Source organism: Lytechinus pictus, chromosome 15 (assembly GCF_037042905.1).
Source record: "Lytechinus pictus isolate F3 Inbred chromosome 15, Lp3.0, whole genome shotgun sequence".
NCBI classification, from domain to species: Eukaryota; Metazoa; Echinodermata; class Echinoidea; order Temnopleuroida; family Toxopneustidae; genus Lytechinus; species Lytechinus pictus.
In genome coordinates, this window is record NC_087259.1 from 5,915,524 (window position 1) to 5,933,895 (window position 18,372).

The 18,372-nt window shown below is 38.5% G+C and overlaps 3 protein-coding genes across 4 annotated transcripts; 2 read left to right on the top strand and 1 right to left on the bottom strand.

Annotated features, from left to right (window-relative positions):
• Positions 1-1,132: 1,132 nt before the first annotated feature.
• Positions 1,133-8,233, bottom strand: LOC129278219 (uncharacterized). Its single transcript, XM_064110641.1, has 5 exons — positions 8,227-8,233; positions 7,024-7,188; positions 5,412-5,540; positions 3,113-3,319; positions 1,133-1,401 (listed from the first exon to the last, which is right to left on the bottom strand). The coding sequence occupies exons 1-5, from the start codon at positions 8,231-8,233 to the stop codon at positions 1,133-1,135; spliced, it is 777 nt and encodes a 258-aa protein (XP_063966711.1).
• A 68-nt stretch (positions 8,234-8,301) lies between these two features.
• LOC135156854 (uncharacterized) lies at positions 8,302-17,052 on the top strand. 2 transcript variants are annotated; one of them, XR_010295910.1, is made up of 3 exons: positions 8,302-8,448; positions 8,984-16,432; positions 16,969-17,052. XR_010295910.1 is itself a non-coding variant. In XM_064110581.1 (2 exons), the coding sequence occupies exon 2, from the start codon at positions 11,336-11,338 to the stop codon at positions 14,807-14,809; it is 3,474 nt and encodes a 1,157-aa protein (XP_063966651.1). In that variant the 5' UTR covers positions 8,302-8,448; positions 8,984-11,335; the 3' UTR covers positions 14,810-17,034. The 2 variants fall into 2 exon arrangements, 1 of the variants encoding a protein (XP_063966651.1); XM_064110581.1 differs by having other exon boundaries at positions 8,984-17,034.
• Positions 9,111-10,766, top strand: LOC135156873 (uncharacterized). Its single transcript, XM_064110642.1, has one exon. The coding sequence runs from the start codon at positions 9,111-9,113 to the stop codon at positions 10,764-10,766; it is 1,656 nt and encodes a 551-aa protein (XP_063966712.1).
• Positions 17,053-18,372: the final 1,320 nt, after the last annotated feature.

Consider the following 18,372-nt stretch of genomic DNA (forward strand, 5'->3'; position numbering starts at 1 on the left):
AAGCGAAACATCACGCACACGCACATGCAAAACCAAAACGTGTGGAACCAAGGAGATATCACCTATCTCCTTGGTGGAACTTCGTGCACGCTTGACCTTATGGTGTCACGAACCTAGAACTTTTCCCATAGACTCGTGTGTCAGAATGGCACTTTAACGCACTTTTAAAAAATCATTAAAAAATGAGAATGAAATTCGGGGTGGAATGTTTACTACCAGAGGAGTAGGATATATATCTGAAAATCCATATTTGACCAGAAAAAGACATCTCCTGAGGGATCAAATTCATCACCTGAAACAGTACCAAAATATTTCCAAATATTTCTTCCCAATTCAGGAAAAGGAAGCTTTGTATAATAATAATAATAATATAGGTATATTTACCCAGGGTAGCCACTTCAGTTTCGAAAACTGTTCTACCAGCGGGCCCTGCTATTATTACCCCGGCTTTAGCTGAGCTGCCTAGGCGCCCAAGCATTCAATGAATTTCTTCCTACCGGGTACCCATTCACCTCACCTGGGTTGAGTGCAGCACAATGTGGATGAGTTTCTTGCTGAAGGAAATTACGCCATGGCTGGGATTCGAACCCACGACCCTCTGTTTCAAAGTCAGAAGACTAATCCACTGGGCCACAACGCTCAACAGCGTTACACTCCATAGAATGAGTGTTAGATGGACAATCATGTTCATACACTTTGTCAATCAGCTATATAAAAAAATTGAGAATGGGTTGACTCATATGAATATATTTTCCTTTTCATTGTTAATAGGCCCGTGTAACCATAATGTGTTTATGGTGGCCTCAAAGGAGGGCGTTGGTAATCTATTCAGGTTTTATATACATGAAGCTTTGAGTAAAAGCGAAAGGTAAGTTAGACCAATTTATTCTTCCTGGATTTTCTAGAATTATGATTCACTTTAAACATGCATTAAGCATTTTACATTAATATAATAACATCACGCATGATCAAGAATCACAATATATACGCTAATTTCAAGCATTTCAAACCATGCAAGCAGTTAGAAATTAAACGATTAAAAACAATAATCCTCAGTAAAAGACGTTGTCAATATGAATGGATTGGCTCTAAATTAAAACTCGACTCATATGATGTAACTCGGCGCCCCGGGTTATTTAATCCATTCATAGTAAGTACATAATGTGTTGTATATCAACGCATCGCCGGGAACAGATGCAATGCCCACCGAGCTAAGATGGCAATTTTTATTCCCGCTTCTGTAAGTGTTGAATGAAGTGCATTGTGGGTGCGAGAGGCATAGTGCAGCACATCGGATACGCGAAGACACGGTTGATATCATGAACACGTAGCTGCTGCCAAGACAACCTCTTTCCCAGGACATTGCCTTGTAAGCCATACTCCGCTGTCGACTGCGAGGGGCTGCATTCGAGAAAAAGTCGGAGATTAAATTGCGTTGCGATAATGATTTTTTGATTTTTGTTCCTGGAAACCTCACCAAAGAAAGGTCTAGATTGAAATAAATAGCGAGATCACAGTAAATATATTGAAAAGGCCTATAGCAAATGACAATGAACAGCTGGAAGGTCTTTGCCTTAAATTGGAGGACAACAGTCGGCCTAAGATTCGGAGCTGACGAAAAATTGTCAATTTGTCGTTTGTCCAAGAACAGGCGCCTAGGCAAGGCAGCTTGTCATTGTTCAAAAACGCATCCACACCTGTAAAACGGAAATTTAATCGGTGAGGTCGAAAATAGGATTATCTAACAGTCAATCGGATCGGGTTCGCCCTACCCGCTTACCCGTCAAGGTGGTCTAGTGGTTAAGGTACCTGCGTTCGACCTCACAAAAAAATAAACGGAGGATAGCTCTGGGAATTTTTTATTTGTAATTACGCTACGCCTACGGCCACTGTTCTCTTTATTCATTTCTTTCATAACATTTAATTCAAAAGAGTTGATAAAGCAGTTGTACACATACACACTCTCACCCACACATCATATCAAAAAAATTCAGAACGCGCTCAGCGCTCGCTTTGTTTGTTTAGTGAGACAGGTACGTATCATGATTACAAAAATACGCTCATGATATCCCTTTTTTAAATCTCAATATCAATAATTTTAAGCTCGCGCTTCGCGCTCGCATTATTTGAATAGTGAGCTACATATCCGTTTAATGGCACAGTCCTTAAAATATTTATGTGTGGTCGTATAATAATAATAATAATAATATAGAGTATTTCTAAAGCGCCAAATCCACATTGATTATGTGCTCAAGGCGCTGAAAATACGCTTGGTATATCATTACCCCGGCTGTAGCTGAGCGGCCATGTAGGCGCTAAAGCATTCAAGGAATAAATCCTACCGGGTACCCATTCACCTCACCTGGGTCGAGTGCAGCACAGTGTGGACAAATTTCTTTATACCTGCCAATAGACCAGTTCGTAGTTACTTCATGGACAATTTTGGTCAAATGACCTTTCATTTCTTTCACTGTGATAGGCAGATTTCAAAGCAAGATATTACGTAAGCATGCCTTAAATAGCAGAATGAAGAAATTGAATAGACCAGGTGACTAGAATAGCATATGAATGAACGCTCTATGAAGGTATTTGTTGCATTTCTAGTTTGAATGCATATTTATACTATGTTGTACAATGTACCTGGCAAACTACGAAATACCAGTCGTTCGCGGACGCATTGTTGTTTTTGTTGATGTAAATGAAAAACACAATGCAAAAGAATATATGAATAATCAAGACATCAAAGTTGGTGCTTATCTCATCGAATTTTAAACCACCATGCTACTTTTAATACGAATGACCTTCCTCTGATCATGCGCAGAATCTTCTGATCATGTGCAGAGTGGAACTACGAACTGGCTTATTGATCGCGCTTCAGGGGCCCACTAAGACAAAATTGTGCCCCCCCCCCCCCTCTTTGAAAGTCATAGCATATATTTTTTTATGGGAATATGTCGTTCAAACACAAGTGAAGACCTGTTTTCTATTTATTTATTTATTTTTATTGCTTGTCAAATTTTCTTCGGGAAAACTTGCCGCCCTCCCCCCCCCCCCCCCCCCTGGATCCGCCACTGCGTCACATTCCTCAGAGAACCAATCCCGGTAAACTTACCAGATTGATCAAGAGGAGTCGTGCTGCCGTGATTAGCTGCCAGAGACGTTGATGGCGCTCTAGTAGTCGGAGGCAGTCGTTTTCGCGAGCACACAGGGCATGCATCTTCTTGTGTGCACGGGTGTTCGAGCCAGCTCCTGGACCCTCGTACCATGGTACAATAATCACCAGAGAGCCGATGAGCTGGGGCTGGGTATTGACTCCAATCTAAATTATAAAATGAATGATATAATTATGATTATGCTTTAAAGCCCTATCTCATTGGTATGGCCCATATTAAATCGATGATGAATGCAAGACAGACTGTTAGATTCTAAATCAAAAGCAGTATAAAATAGAGCATATGCAAATGGGTATAGGTGGTATCCACTTAAAGAAATGCTTGTTAAAGTTGAAGTCCGCCCCAGAGAAATGTTGATTTGAATAAGTAGAGAAAAATCAAACTAGCATAACTCTAAAAATTTCATCAAAATCGGATGTTAAGTAAGAAAGTTATGACATTTTAAACTTTCGCTCATTTTTCACAAATCAGTGATATGCACAACTCAATGACATGTAAATGAGGCAGTCGATGATGTCCCTCACTCACTGTTTCTTTTGTTTTTTATTGTTTAAATTATACAATATTTCATTTTTTACAGATTTGACGAAAATGATCAACCTGACTGAACCATATAGTAATAAAACAATGCTCATTCCACATGTTCAGGGGGAATTAATCTTTGTTTCACTTGACAATTAGGAGAAGACAAGAATATTCAATATTTTATATGATGAAAAACAATAGAAATAGTGAGTGGATGACGTCATTAGTTTCCTCATTTGCATACCGACGAGGATGTGCATATAGCTATTTTGTGAAAATAACCAAAACCTTAAAATATCATAACTTATTTTAAATCCGTTTTTGATGAAATTTTCAGTGTTATGCTCGTTGGATTTTTCCCTTTATATTCAAATCAACTTTTTGTTGGGGTGGACTTGTCCTTTAAGTGTGGATCCCCTCTAATGTAAAAAAAGAAAGAAAAAAAAGATGAATGGGTACGTAAAAATATATCTGTGCATATAGGAAAGAAAAAAGAGGAACAAGTGAAAAAAGGTCGAGATCAGACTGAGGCATGGCCCTGGATAGAGGGGGTGCTTGCCAAATTTATATCAGTACTCCCTGTTCCCAGGGCCCTGGACTGAGGTAAACAGAATTTAGAATTACAGACTAGATGCAGGTTCATTCACACAAAGTGGTCTCCGCCATGGAGGATATATGTTGCGCATTAGGCGAGAGAGAAACTGTGGAGGAAGGGAAAAGGAAGGTCAAATAAAGAAGATGAGACAAAACAAGAGACAAGTCAAGATAAGAAGAACACGATGAACAGATAGGTAAAGGGAAGAAAAGTCAAAATAAAAAAATAACGTGGAAGATTATGTAAGGTGACATAACGAGATGATATAACCAGATCAAAATAAAACAAAAACTTTCAATCAATCAAATATTCATCGGTAAGGTACCTATTGAATTACTAAATACTTTTTTCTTATAACCTTATAAGGTTCAGAGATAATTTAGTGACTCTTATCCATTCGGTCACATTAATAAGTTCAGAATTGATAACATTGATTGTATATACTGTAGTTTGTGGGTTCTTCTAACGGAATAATAGAAATTGTTTGAACGATCTGCAAAAGTCATTGATAAAACAATAATAAAAAAGAAGCGCACCAAATAAGCTACCCTGAGGGACTCCACATATAAAATATTGCAGACTATAGTTGTTACCATTAACAAATATATACTGTTGTATGTTGAATATAAAGTAGCTCCTGAATCACTCCTTCACTGTAAAAAATAATGGGTAAAATCTTAACCAGCACGAGGGTAATTATGTGTCCAACCAATTTGGGGCAGTATTTTACCCAATGCGGGAAGCATATTGTCCAGTAAGCTAAACAAAAAAAAGCAGCAATTACTTTTAGAATGGGCAAAATTTTCATCACGCTGGATAAATAAAAATGCCCAAAAGAAATGCCCAATGTTGGTTGGACTCACAATTAACCCCATGGAGCATTTTAACCAATATTTTTAGAATGTTCCTTCGCACTCCTTAGGGTGATATTTTTAAAACTAGGATTTCATGATGTCTTGAATGGAAGGACTTGGAGCAATCCAGGAAAATCTAATTAGATTTTCGATGAAAATTGATGAGAATAATTGTCTTTCAAGTATAAAACTTTCTGCGAATCGAACCGCCTCATGCATAATGTGAACAATCAATCATAAGACATCATGGGCAAGAGTAATTACCCCAATGTCCAGAGAAGTCTGTCTGGCTGTTCCAATAGACGCCATCTTGGTTTGGGCACTCAAAACTTCCGGTATCGGTGCGATCGATGCATCCCAACCAGTACGCAGAGCAAGTGATCGTCATCATAACTGATGAAGAGAGGGAGAGAGAGAGAGAGGGGGGTGAGAGAGAGGGAAAATATGACTTTGCCATCATTATACTCGTTCCTGTCTTTCTCTCTATATATATATATCCGCACCCACAATAATCCCAACATCTCACCTCCTGAATTTGCAATCTCACTACCTAAAGTTCCTTCTCATTCTCAACTCTCGTTTTTGTTCTTCTCCTAGGCAATCATCTTTACATAAAAACTTTACAAGTCTCTATTTTTATTGGAAACATCATCATGCAGAAATTATATTTGTCAGGTCTTTATTTCATTCTGTATGATGACATACAGAATAACCATGAATATGTATAACAAAAATCGAGAAACAATTGATCGATGTTTATTGTAAAATTTGAGCAAAAAGAATTTTCACACTGTGGATAATAAACTGAATTAAATCAAATGATTACATCATCGATCTAATTGCTCACTTATTACAAAGGGAGATATAATATTTGGTCCCGGGAAGCGAGGGCATGCATGTCCGCCATACCGTCCCCAAAGCTAACGCGGTAAATACTTTACAATAATACAGATGCTTTTTTCTTACGTACCATTTTAATTAAAACATAGTTAAGTAGCCCAATCGAGGTAAAAGAAAAATATTTTAAAGACTTTTTTGCCTTTATTACGATTCGATTAATGAAATAAAGAGGAACTAAATTTTTTTTTTAAATCCCTTATATGATACTAATGATGATGCTGATAATGATAACCAAAGTCAAAATTTATTATGATGACAATGTTAATGATAGTAGTAGTAATATTAGTACACCATAAAAACACTGAGTCAAATTTACCCAATATTGGGTATAAAGGGAACATGCATGTTTGCTGGGTAATTTTCCCCATATTGGACAAAATGCATGTTTTAACGGTAAATTTTAACGCAACATTGCGTGAAATTTACAAAAAATTGGTTTTTTTTTTTACCCAACAATCCTGCATATTCCCATTTTACCCAAAATTGGGTAAACTATTTTTAGAGTGTAATAATAATAATAATGATAATAATGATGAACATAAAAGTATTAAATCGCAATGATAACGATGCAACACAGTGAAAATGCTGTTTAAAATGTTATTCATAGCAGATTACTATATGAACCTTACAGTTTAAACAACCCTGCTTGATTTATTGAGAATTAAATATTTATAATTAGACTTTGTTGTTGAAGATTTTAAACTCTTGTTTGAACTGTCTATACTCCTACTCTAAGGTTCTAATAAACATCGTTGTATAAAAGTTTAAAACAGCATTTTTACAGTGAATACCATTTCTACCGCTTCTATATTATGATAATGATGATATTGATAAGTAAAATACTGACATCCATAATATTTTTGACAAGAATGATGATGGTAAGAACAATATCGACATAAAAAATTGCATTTTATTCATTGAAAAGCTCTAACAATGGTTTCCTTTCTTTCTTTTTTTTTTTTTTTTTTTTTTTTACCTCTAACAAACTCCACAGAGTCAGTAGTTTCTGGGAAAAATAGAGCGCCCCCTTTGCCAGCACATTTCTCCTGCGATTTTTGCCAAGTATTTGGTGACGCGAGGACGAGAAGACATTGGTCACCCAAGAGATCCCAGTTCGAAGGGCAGCCGTTTGCTTCAATCACTAATGATAAAGACAGATATTATACAGATGATGATTGTTATTATATTAATACACTGAATAATACTCAATTTACTCTTGTTTGTCTACAAGTGTGGGCGCGTCGTGGTCTAGTGGTTCTGACTCTCGCCTTTCAAACAGAGACTCATGGGTTCGAATCCTAGCCACGGCGAGTTTTCCTTCAGCAAGAAGTTTATCCACATTGTGCTGCACTCGACCCAGGTGAGGTGAATGGGTACCCGGCAGCATTAATTCATTGAATGCACGAGCTCTGAAAGGCAGCTCGAGCTACAGCCGGGGTAATAATAATAACAATGCGCCTCGGAATAGATTGTTTCTAGATAGATGGCGCTATACGAATACCTATTATTATCAGTCAGTGAATGAACAGGCTTCAGAGTATGCAAATAACTCATTTACTCTTTTCACACCAACTATAGAGAACTGTAGGTCGGCCGGTGACCCTCTTCATGCTCTTTGTAGGACATCAATCAACTCCTACATTAGCCGGCATTACAACTATTCCCGTGAAAGCTTAGTAAAATAATATAGGAATCATTTACCAAAGATTCCACTGCACTATTCGTATAAGAGTAGGGGGAAACCCGGGTGTAGTGGTCCATTTGCACTCCCCCAATCAGTTGTATCGGGAGGACAGACCTGCGGTCACAGTGATTCAGTTTGCTTTTCGCCCCCAGGCACAGGTGACGCCATACAAATAATAATAATAACAATTAGAATTAATATGAAACAATGATCAATGATAATTATGACAAATGCTTTGATGTTGATGAGGACGCAGATGGCGATGATGACTACTCAATTCAATTCAAATTCATTTTGTTCTCGGTAATAAAAATAGAACATTATCAGCATGATCAGGGGCCTGTAACACAAAGCTTAGCAATGATCCTAGAACATTTTACTACGATTGATTCCATTGGCTACAGTGTACAATAAATCGTAAAAATCAAGTGTACGATTAATCGCTATTTATCTATTTTCAGATGTTACAATATAGGTCTATGTTGCAGTAGTTACCTAGCATCCTCTTAAATATGATCACATAATGTTATCTGTAACTGCGTGACTTTAACAAAACATGTTGTGGTCGAGATAACAAAAAAGTTAGAACGCCATCTGCGGCACCACATCTTGAGTTTTGATGATAGGCATAAAATGCCTGATGTTTCCATAAATTGAAGAAAATCTAAGTAATCCCTTAGTTGCAGCCAACTTTAACGACAAAATAGAGGCAAGAAGGTCAGTGTTTACACTCGTATTGTATAATTTATTAGAAATAATGTGTGCTAATATGATATTTTTGTGTTAAAATATTAGTTGATTACACTCGTACATGTGAGTAGCGTTACATGCCCCACATATAAGAATTCATGTTGGTTATAGTTTACGAAGTTATTACGAAGGTCGAAAGTCATTATGAAATAGTTTCTTTGATGAAAGGATAGATTTATTGTTGAATATAGTATCGACCTGTATGAGACAAGTATTTAAGTGAGTGAAGTTGTGAGCATTTAGCTATTACAGAAGTGTTAGGATAATTAATGAAATACAAAGAAGGGGCATTTTAAGGGTATATTTATAAGGTCAGATAAAGGGCAATTGTGTTGAAATGCCCATGGGTCACGCCCAAATTTCTAGTTATAGAGATGTTATAAGAGATATATGATAGCATGGACCTAAGGAAGCTTTATTTAATGATATCATCTAGTTTGAAGAGCTATGTCAAGTTTCATGATATTAATTGGTTTCCATTTATGTATTTTATTTGTTACAGTTTTCACGGAGTCAAGGAAAAGACAGAATAAACGAAACCACTCCCGTAAAAACATGTCTGCTATGTTTGATTGATTGGCTGCAGCTACAGTGAAAACTTCCAGAGGTTATTCTTCTACGAGGACAAGATGTCGGACGACGATTCGAAGAAGGGCCTGCAGTACCAGCAGCAGGAACGGCAGTTTCGCTCACTGATAAGGGCTTGGCGGCAGGCGGCCAACAAACTTAGAGCTGCCCTCATTGATGAAGAACTTATCTTAGTAATTAAACAACAGAGAGATGAAGTACAGGCAGCTATAGATAATGCATCGATGCTGCAGGAGTCTCTTAGTAAGACTAAAGAGGCATTAAATCTGGATGATGACAGCATTGACAGAATCGAAGAGATTGAGGAGCAACATACCGAACTGATGAAGGAAACTCACATTCGAATGAAGGCTCTACAAGTAGGCTCCTCAAATTCAACGTCATCTAGACATTCCTCCAAACGTTCATCACAAAAGGAGGTTGAATGCAAACGGTGGGTTAATGCTGACAACCAAGATGATTCTCCCACAGAGAAAATGACTCCAAGTGCTCAAGTTCTTGGAACAAGTGATCAATTAGCAGCAACCATACTGGACCAGATGAGTCTCAATCACCTGCCCCCTCCAGAACCGCCTGTGTTTGAAGGGAGTTCTCTGCAATATCCCACATGGAAAAGAAGCTATGACCTGCTGATAGAAAGAAAGAACATAAGGACAGAGGATAAGTTCTATTATCTTCTGAAATACTTGAAGGGACAACCCTTACAACTAGTTCAAGGTTATTCATTGTTAGGTGATGCCTTCTCCTATGCTGCAGCTAAACAGGCCTTGGAAAGTAGGTATGGCGATCCCTTTGTTCTGTCCAATGCCTACAGAGACAAGTTAGAATCCTGGCCGAGAATCAACAAAAGGGATAGCCAAGGCCTACGAATGCTGTCTGATCTCTTGAAACAGTGCTGTACAGCAATGCAAACCATAGGAAATCTGGCGCAATTGGACGATGAGAGGGAAAATAGAAAGATCCTGGCCAAACTTCCAGACCATCTCATCATAAGCTGGGGTAAAAGAGTTGCCAAATGGAGAGAAACTCATAGAAACACCTTCCCTTCTTTTCAAGCATTTAGCAACTTCATCGAGGAAGAAGCTAACATCGCATGTGATCCTGTTACCTCACTGAATAGTGTAAAGGAGCTGAAGGTAGAGAAGAAGCGGACCGTGTTGGGTGCGATATCCATGTACACCTCAACAGATCAACGCCCACAGCCTCCAAGAAAAGGAAGGAAGCAGGAGCAAGTCTGTTTGCTTTGTAAGGAACATCATCAGCTAGGAATTTGTCAGAAGTTCCTTTCAATGACCTTGAAAGAACGAAAGAACTATGTTCGAGAGAATGGACTGTGTTATGGCTGTCTCAAACGAGGGCACACTTCAAGGGAATGTAACAGGAAGCACACATGTAGTGTCTGCAAAAAACGACATCCCACATCTCTTCATGAATATTGGAACAGAAGTAACCAAGAGAGCCACAGTGTGCAGATGGGGGCCCAGCCTGCCAATGACAGCTCTTGGCCAATAGAGCAACTCAGAACATCAAGTTCTCATACCACAGTAAATCACATGACTAAGAACAGGCAGGCTGTAAGGTGTTCTTCGGTCGTTCCAGTCTGGATATCTCAGAAGGACAGCATTGATGAGAGACTGATCTATGCGTTGTTAGACACACAGTCTGACACAACATTCTTGCTGGAGTCTACCAAATAAGCGATGAACCTACATGGTTCAAAGGTAAATCTTCTTCTCTCTACCATGTCAAGGAAAAATGAAAGGATACCTAGCGAGAAGATTCAAGGTCTAACAGTTCGTGCCCACAACAGCACAAAGGTAATCAATCTTCCTGCAGTGTATACTCGAGACATTATGCCTGCCAACAGGGAGCATATTCCTGTACCTGAAGTGGCAGCCTCGTTTCCTCACCTGACTGAAATTGCAGAGGAACTGTTACCACTTCAAGAATGTGAGGTTGGACTGCTCATCGGATATGACTGCGCCAGTGCTCTAACTCCTCGCAACATAATTCCTTCCCCTGATGGAGATGGACCGTTTGGTATGAAAACTGACTTAGGTTGGAGCATCGTTGGCGTAGCTAACCAAAAATCCAAAAAAAGGAGTTTGAAGTCAGCCCTGACGACAGAATAGGGTTCAGTCATCGCCTCATCACTTATGAGATACCTAATGAGCTGAACGAGAACACGACTTCAAAGGGAAAGAGTGTGATATTTTCGCACAATGTCACCATCAAGGAAGAAATAAATCCTTCGTCAGTGCTTAGGATGCTGGAAGCTGATTTCTCTGATCTCAGAAGCAGTAAAGAACCCTTCTCACAGAATGATGTAAGGTTCATGAGAATCATGAAAGATAATGTTCGAGTGTTAGATGATGGACATTATGAGACCCCACTCCCATTCAAGGAAAATGCTCCAAAACTGCCAAACAACAGATATATGGCAGATAAGAGACTGCAGCATCTGAAAAGGAAGTTTGAAAGAGATCCAAACTACCACCGTAGCTACACAGAAAAGATGGAAGCACTCCTTGAGAAGGGATACGCAGAGCTAGCACCAGAACTCAAGGCAGAGGATAGTCCAGTGTGGTATATCCCTCATCATGGCGTTATACAGCCTAACAAACTTCGGGTTGTGTATGACTGCAGTGCTCAATGTAAAGGACAATCTCTAAATGATCATCTCCTTACTGGACCAGACCTGACGAATGCACTTGTAGGTGTACTCTGCCGATTTAGGAAGGACGAGATTGCATTTAGCTGTGATATAAAGGAAATGTTTCACCAATTCAGAGTGAGAGAGGACCACCGTGACTACCTGAGATATCTGTGGTGGAAGAATGGAAATATCCATCAAGATCCTATGGAGCTACGTATGACTGTCCATTTGTTTGGAGCATCTTCCTCGCCAGGCTGCTCCAATTTCTGCTTGAAGCAAATAGCTACTGACCATGCAGATAAATTTGGAGATGACGTGAAGGACTTTATCCATCGAGATTTCTACGTGGATGATGGATTGAAATCTGTCCCTTCTGCTAAGGATGCCGTTGATCTAGCTTCAAGAACGAGGCAGTTATGTGAGAAGGGTGGACTACATCTACACAAATTCATATCAAACAACAAAGAAGTAATGGAATCTGTTCCAGAGCCAGATAGAGCGAAAGGAGTCTCAAAGACGGATCTTCTGGGAACCGACTCACCAATGGAAAAGGCTCTGGGAGTGTTATGGTGTATCGAGTCTGACACACTGAAGTTCAGACTCACTCTACACGACAAACCCCTGACGAGAAGAGGAGTGTTAGCCACTGTCATGTCAATATATGATCCACTAGGTCTGCTGGCACCAGTCATACTACGAGGCAAACAGATCTTGCAAGAACTATGCAAGAAAGCAGTAGACTGGGACGATGAACTGCCTGATGACCAGATGAGTAAATGGGAGAAATGGAGAGCTGATTTACTCAATCTCGACTCGATATCCATACAGCGATGCTACAAGCCTGCTGGATTTGGAGATGTCAAGAAAATGCAGCTTCATCACTTTTCTGATGCTAGCACTACTGGTTATGGCGAGTGCACATATCTAAGGCTAACCAATGATGAAGGCAAGGTGCACTGTACACTGTTGATGGGAAAGGCCAGAGTGGTTCCTCTCAAACCTATCACTGTGCCACGTCTGGAATTGACTGCCGCAGTAATCTCAGTCAAGATCAGTGCATTTCTCCAGAGAGAACTTGTACCCCCAAACACGGAAGAGTTCTATTGGACAGACAGTAATGTAGTGATGGGGTACATTAACAATGACACAAAGCGATTTCACGTGTTCGTCGCTAACCGTATACATCAGATTAGACAGCTCTCTACCCCATCACAATGGAAACATGTGGGAACACATGATAACCCTGCTGACCTTGCATCCCGGGGAGCTACAGTCAACCAACTCCTGTCATCTTCATGGTTCAATGGTCCAGAGTTCCTTTGGGAGAATAAGGCAGATGAGTTCAAACAAGATGATGAGTTTGATGTAGAACCAGATGATCCAGAAGTAAAGAAAGCTCATACAAACATTGTACGGGGCCACTCTAAGCCTTGTGCCTTTGAGATTGATCGATTGGATAGATTCTCCTGTTGGATCAGAGCTAAAAGGGCAGTAGCAAACTGCCTAAGACTGAAGTCTCTCTTGAAACCGCAATGTCGAGAACGAGGTCTTCCCATCTCGTCCCGCACCAGAAAGAGTTCTCACCAGATCGTACCACACAAACTAACTATGAAGGAACTGAACCAAGCCCAATTGGAAATCTTGAAGGCTGTACAAAGAGATGAATTCCATGATGAGTTGACGGCTATACAGAACCGAGCAGCCAAAGGTAATGACATGAATACAGGCAAGAGATACAGACGTAAGCATCAAGGCTATAGTCGGTTTCACCGTCTTGACCCTTTCGTCGACTCTGATGGGATACTAAGAGTAGGTGGACGTCTCACATGTGCTGAAGGTTCTTATGAGAGTAAGCATCCAGTTATTCTACCCAAGAACCACCATATCACAGAGCTAATAATAAGACATTGCCACAGTCAGACAGCCCACCAGGGTCGAGGCATGACCACCAACCAGTTGAGGTCAAGCGGTTTCTGGGTCGTATCTGGGAGCTCGACGATCTCAAGATTCATTAATAAGTGTGTCACTTGCCGTAGGCTACGCGGTGAATCTCAGTGGCAGAAGATGTCAAACCTGCCAAAGGACAGAGTTGAACCTTCACCACCCTTTACATACAGCTGCATGGATGTTTTCGGTCCTTGGGTGATAAAGGACGGCCGGAGAGAACTAAAGAGATACGGCCTCCTCTTCAGCTGCATGGCTTCTAGGGCTGTACACATAGAGACTCTTAACTCAATGACAAGTGACTCTTTCATTAATGCTCTCCGACGATTCCTATCCATTAGAGGTCCTGTCCGTCAACTTCGTTCTGACAGAGGCACAAACTTCATCGGAGCTGTGTCTGAGCTAGGAGAGGGTAGCGCTGCTCATCATGACCAGATCAGAAAATTCCTTCTGAATAAAGACTGTGACTACATCTACTTCAAATTCAACGTCCCATCAGCAAGTCACATGGGAGGCGTATGGGAGAGACAAATACGCACTATACGCCGAGTACTAGAAGCCTTGCTACACAAAGCTGGACAGCAACTTGATGATGAGTCCCTGCGCACCCTCATGAACGAAGCAGCGGCTATTGTAAATAGTAGACCTCTGACCATCGAGAACTTGAATGACCCCACACATCCAGAACCCTTGACACCGAACCACCTGCTAACGATGAAAACTAGTGTGCTGTTACCACCTCTTGGCCAATTTCAACGAGAGGACTTGTACTCTAGGAAAAGATGGAGGAGAGTTCAGCATCTAGCCAATGAATTTTGGAAGCGTTGGAAGCATGAGTTCCTTCAGAGCCTTCAGTCACGTCAGAAATGGACTTATCCTCAGAGAAATGCGCACGTCGGTGACATTGTAATCGTAAAGGATGAGAATCCAAGAAACCAATGGACGCTAGCCAGAGTAGTTGATGTATACCCATCCTTAGACAATCATGTGCGCAAGGCTAAGTTAGTGATGAGTGACTCTAAATTGGACAGTCGCGGAAAGCGAATCTCACAGCAACGTTACTTAGAACGACCAATACATAAACTTATTTTGTTGGTCACACAGGAAGACCAAGGAAGATTCCCTAACAAGGAGCCATAGGGTCTGAATTAAGACTATTTTTGTTTTGCTGAAATTGGTATCACTTTGGGTCTAATATTATACTTATTTCATTTCAATCAATTTGATACCACTGTTGGGTCTAAAGTTAAAGACTAAGTAGTTGTTATTTTAAATGTCATTCATTGAGTCTGAAATTAGACTAATTCAGGAATATGAGGTGTTGTTTTTAAATAATTTGAATTTAACCAGAATTCCTAAGTCTGGAAGTGATAATATCCAAAGTTGTGTAACAGTTTATCATGACTATTGAATTTAGCAAAATACTACAGCCTGAGTATGAGACTAAATTGAAAATTGACAGTTTGTCATTATAATTGATTTTCGAACAAAAACAAAAGAAAAAAAACCAAACAAACACAAATTCCTTGGAACATAAAGGCGTTCCGTCACAATTTCTTCATTTTTTTTGGAGGTTAACCTGAATAATTTGTATTTGTTTGATTGGGTCTATATTTGAGACTACACAAGTTCAAGGTTGTTAGCACTCTACATTGTGGTTATAGTGATAGCTTGACAAAATTTCATCCTTTAAATGATCATTTGAGTCAGTGAGTCTGATACAAGACTATAGAGTGATATTTGTTTCTTGAAATGTATAAACATGTCGTATTATCATTTGAACAAACAAATTGAAAGGATAGAATTGAATTGTATGTGTAAACATAGGCATGAATATAAATGATTAAGAAATGTGTTAAAAAGGTAAAAATTCATTGTGCCTACTTTGGATTGAATTAATCCTATTGAGGTTTAACATGCAAGTCCGTTACATTATTTGAATTGAAAACCACAGAAACACTGAAACACTCTTGGATTGATGAAGTTTAACATTATCGGTAGTTTTTAAAAATTGCACATGTGAAACATGTTCAAGTTAAATGGTGTGATTAGAAGAATGTAGCACACCTTTACAAATATTTTCATAATCTCTGCGTACTGCATGAATTTATAGCGGATAGGAACTTCAGATAGAAGCATGAAGTGTTGATAGAGTATATCAAACTATGAGGTAATATTACACACTTTAAAATTTGGAAATATGCAAATTTGCTCGTATTAGAATGCTTCATGCAATCGAGAGAATGTTTGTTAAATTTCTGATTGATAACTTTACGAATCAGTACTTCGATTCAAACTATGCAAAAAATAAATGCATGATTTTTTTTGGTAAAGGAGATTATTGATATTACCAAGTGTGAATACTGATGTTCAGATTTAGTGAAAATTGACTTTGAATATACTATATGCTTAACTGTTAAGGAATGCTACATATTTTGGAATCAATATTGAAAGACAAAGAAGTTAGATGTAAACACAATCTTGATTTCTATGCTATACATGTGACATACAGTAGTGGTTGTTAGTTCATTGAATAATCTATTGTGGTAAATTAGTTAAACTAATTTAAAGGAGCCATGTAACTGCGTGACTTTAACAAAACATTTTGTGGTCGAGATAACAAAAAAGTTAGAACGCCATCTGCGGCACCACATCTTGAGTTTTGATGATAGGCATAAAATGCCTGATGTTTCCATAAATTGAAGAAAATCTAAGTAATCCCTTAGTTGCAGCCAACTTTAACGACAAAATAGAGGCAAGAAGGTCAGTGTTTACACTCGTATTGTATAATTTATTAGAAATAATGTGTGCTAATATGATATTTTTTGTTAAAATATTAGTTGATTACACTCGTACATGTGAGTAGCGTTACATGCCCCACATATAAGAATTCATGTTGGTTATAGTTTACGAAGTTATTACGAAGGTCGAAAGTCATTATGAAATAGTTTCTTTGATGAAAGGATAGATTTATTGTTGAATATAGTATCGACCTGTATGAGACAAGTATTTAAGTGAGTGAAGTTGTGAGCATTTAGCTATTACAGAAGTGTTAGGATAATTAATGAAATACAAAGAAGGGGCATTTTAAGGCTATATTTATAAGGTCAGATAAAGGGCAATTGTGTTGAAATGCCCATGGGTCACGCCCAAATTTCTAGTTATAGAGATGTTATAAGAGATATATGATAGCATGGACCTAAGGAAGCTTTATTTAATGATATGATATCTAGTTTGAAGAGCTATGTCAAGTTTCATGATATTAATTGGTTTCCATTTATGTATTTTATTTGTTACAGTTTTCACGGAGTCAAGGAAAAGACAGAATAAACGAAACCACTCCCGTAAAAACATGTCTGCTATGTTTGATTGATTGACTGCAGCTACATTATCTATGATTTTAATTCATGTAATATTTTGTATTTATATGTGAATTCATGAAATTAATTTCCATTGTATAAGGTTGGGCAGATTCCATGCAAAGTAATAAACATTTCTCAGAATTGTTTAGCTGTTACTATGCGATTTACATCATTAAGAATTTTTTTCCAGCATCTCTATTGCCAATGAATTTTCAGCACTCTCAATACACATATAGGGATAGGGAGTAAACTCGTTTGTTTTAATTTAAAGGAGAACGAACCTTTGATACAAGATAGCTTGTGTGAAAACAGAAAAATCAAAGAAACAGATCAACGAAAGTTTGGGAAAATTTAATAAATAATGAGAAAGAAATAATTTGAAATTTATAGATCATTTTAGTAATGTATACATCCTCTAATTGGTAATGCGACAAAGATGTGTGATGTCATTTGTTATCACTTCTATCAGTAGATCATGTATTCTTTGTAAATGACGGCATGTAATATAAATTTTCAAAGAATACATTATGGATTAAGAGTTTGTATCACCATAAGAAAGAGCAAGAAGAGACATTTTGGGGTTATTTTATAGTCCATCACAGGGAAAGTTGTTCACATGTGACATCACACATCTTTGTCGCATTGCCATTGCTAGTGATCGCAATATTCAAATACTCATAACTTTCTCATTATTTGTCTGATTTCTCTCAAAGTTCCTTTGATCTTATTCTTCGATTTTTCTATTTCCACACACGCCGACTTGTTCCAAAGGTTTCATTCCCCTTTAAAATTTATATTTCCATTTCACTGAGTGATGAAACCATCAATGGTAATTGCATTTGTATTTATAAACAATTTTGTATCATTTAATGGCACATCTTTATCAAAATCAAAGACTCGGGGCGAGGATGCAGTCAACCAACATGATCTACAGTCAACAGGAGCGGCGGAACCGGGGGCAGGAGAGGGGTACTTACCCCAAAAATATTCCCCGTAAGAATGAAATGTTTGGCTCTCGTTTCGAACTCGCATCAATCATGTCAATCATTGTTTATTAAAGGACAAGTCCACCCCAACAAAAAAATGATTTGAATAAAAAGAGAAAAATCCAACAAGCATAACACTGAAAATTTCATCAAAATCGGATGTAAAATAAGAAAGGTATGACATTTTAAAGTTTCGCTTAATTTCACAAAAACAGTTATATGCACACCCTAGTTGTTAGGCAAATGAGGGGACTGATGACGTCATCCACTCACTATTTATTTTGTATTTTATTATATGAAATATTCTACTTTTCTCCTCATTGTCAAGTGAAACAGTGATTAATTCCTCCCTGAA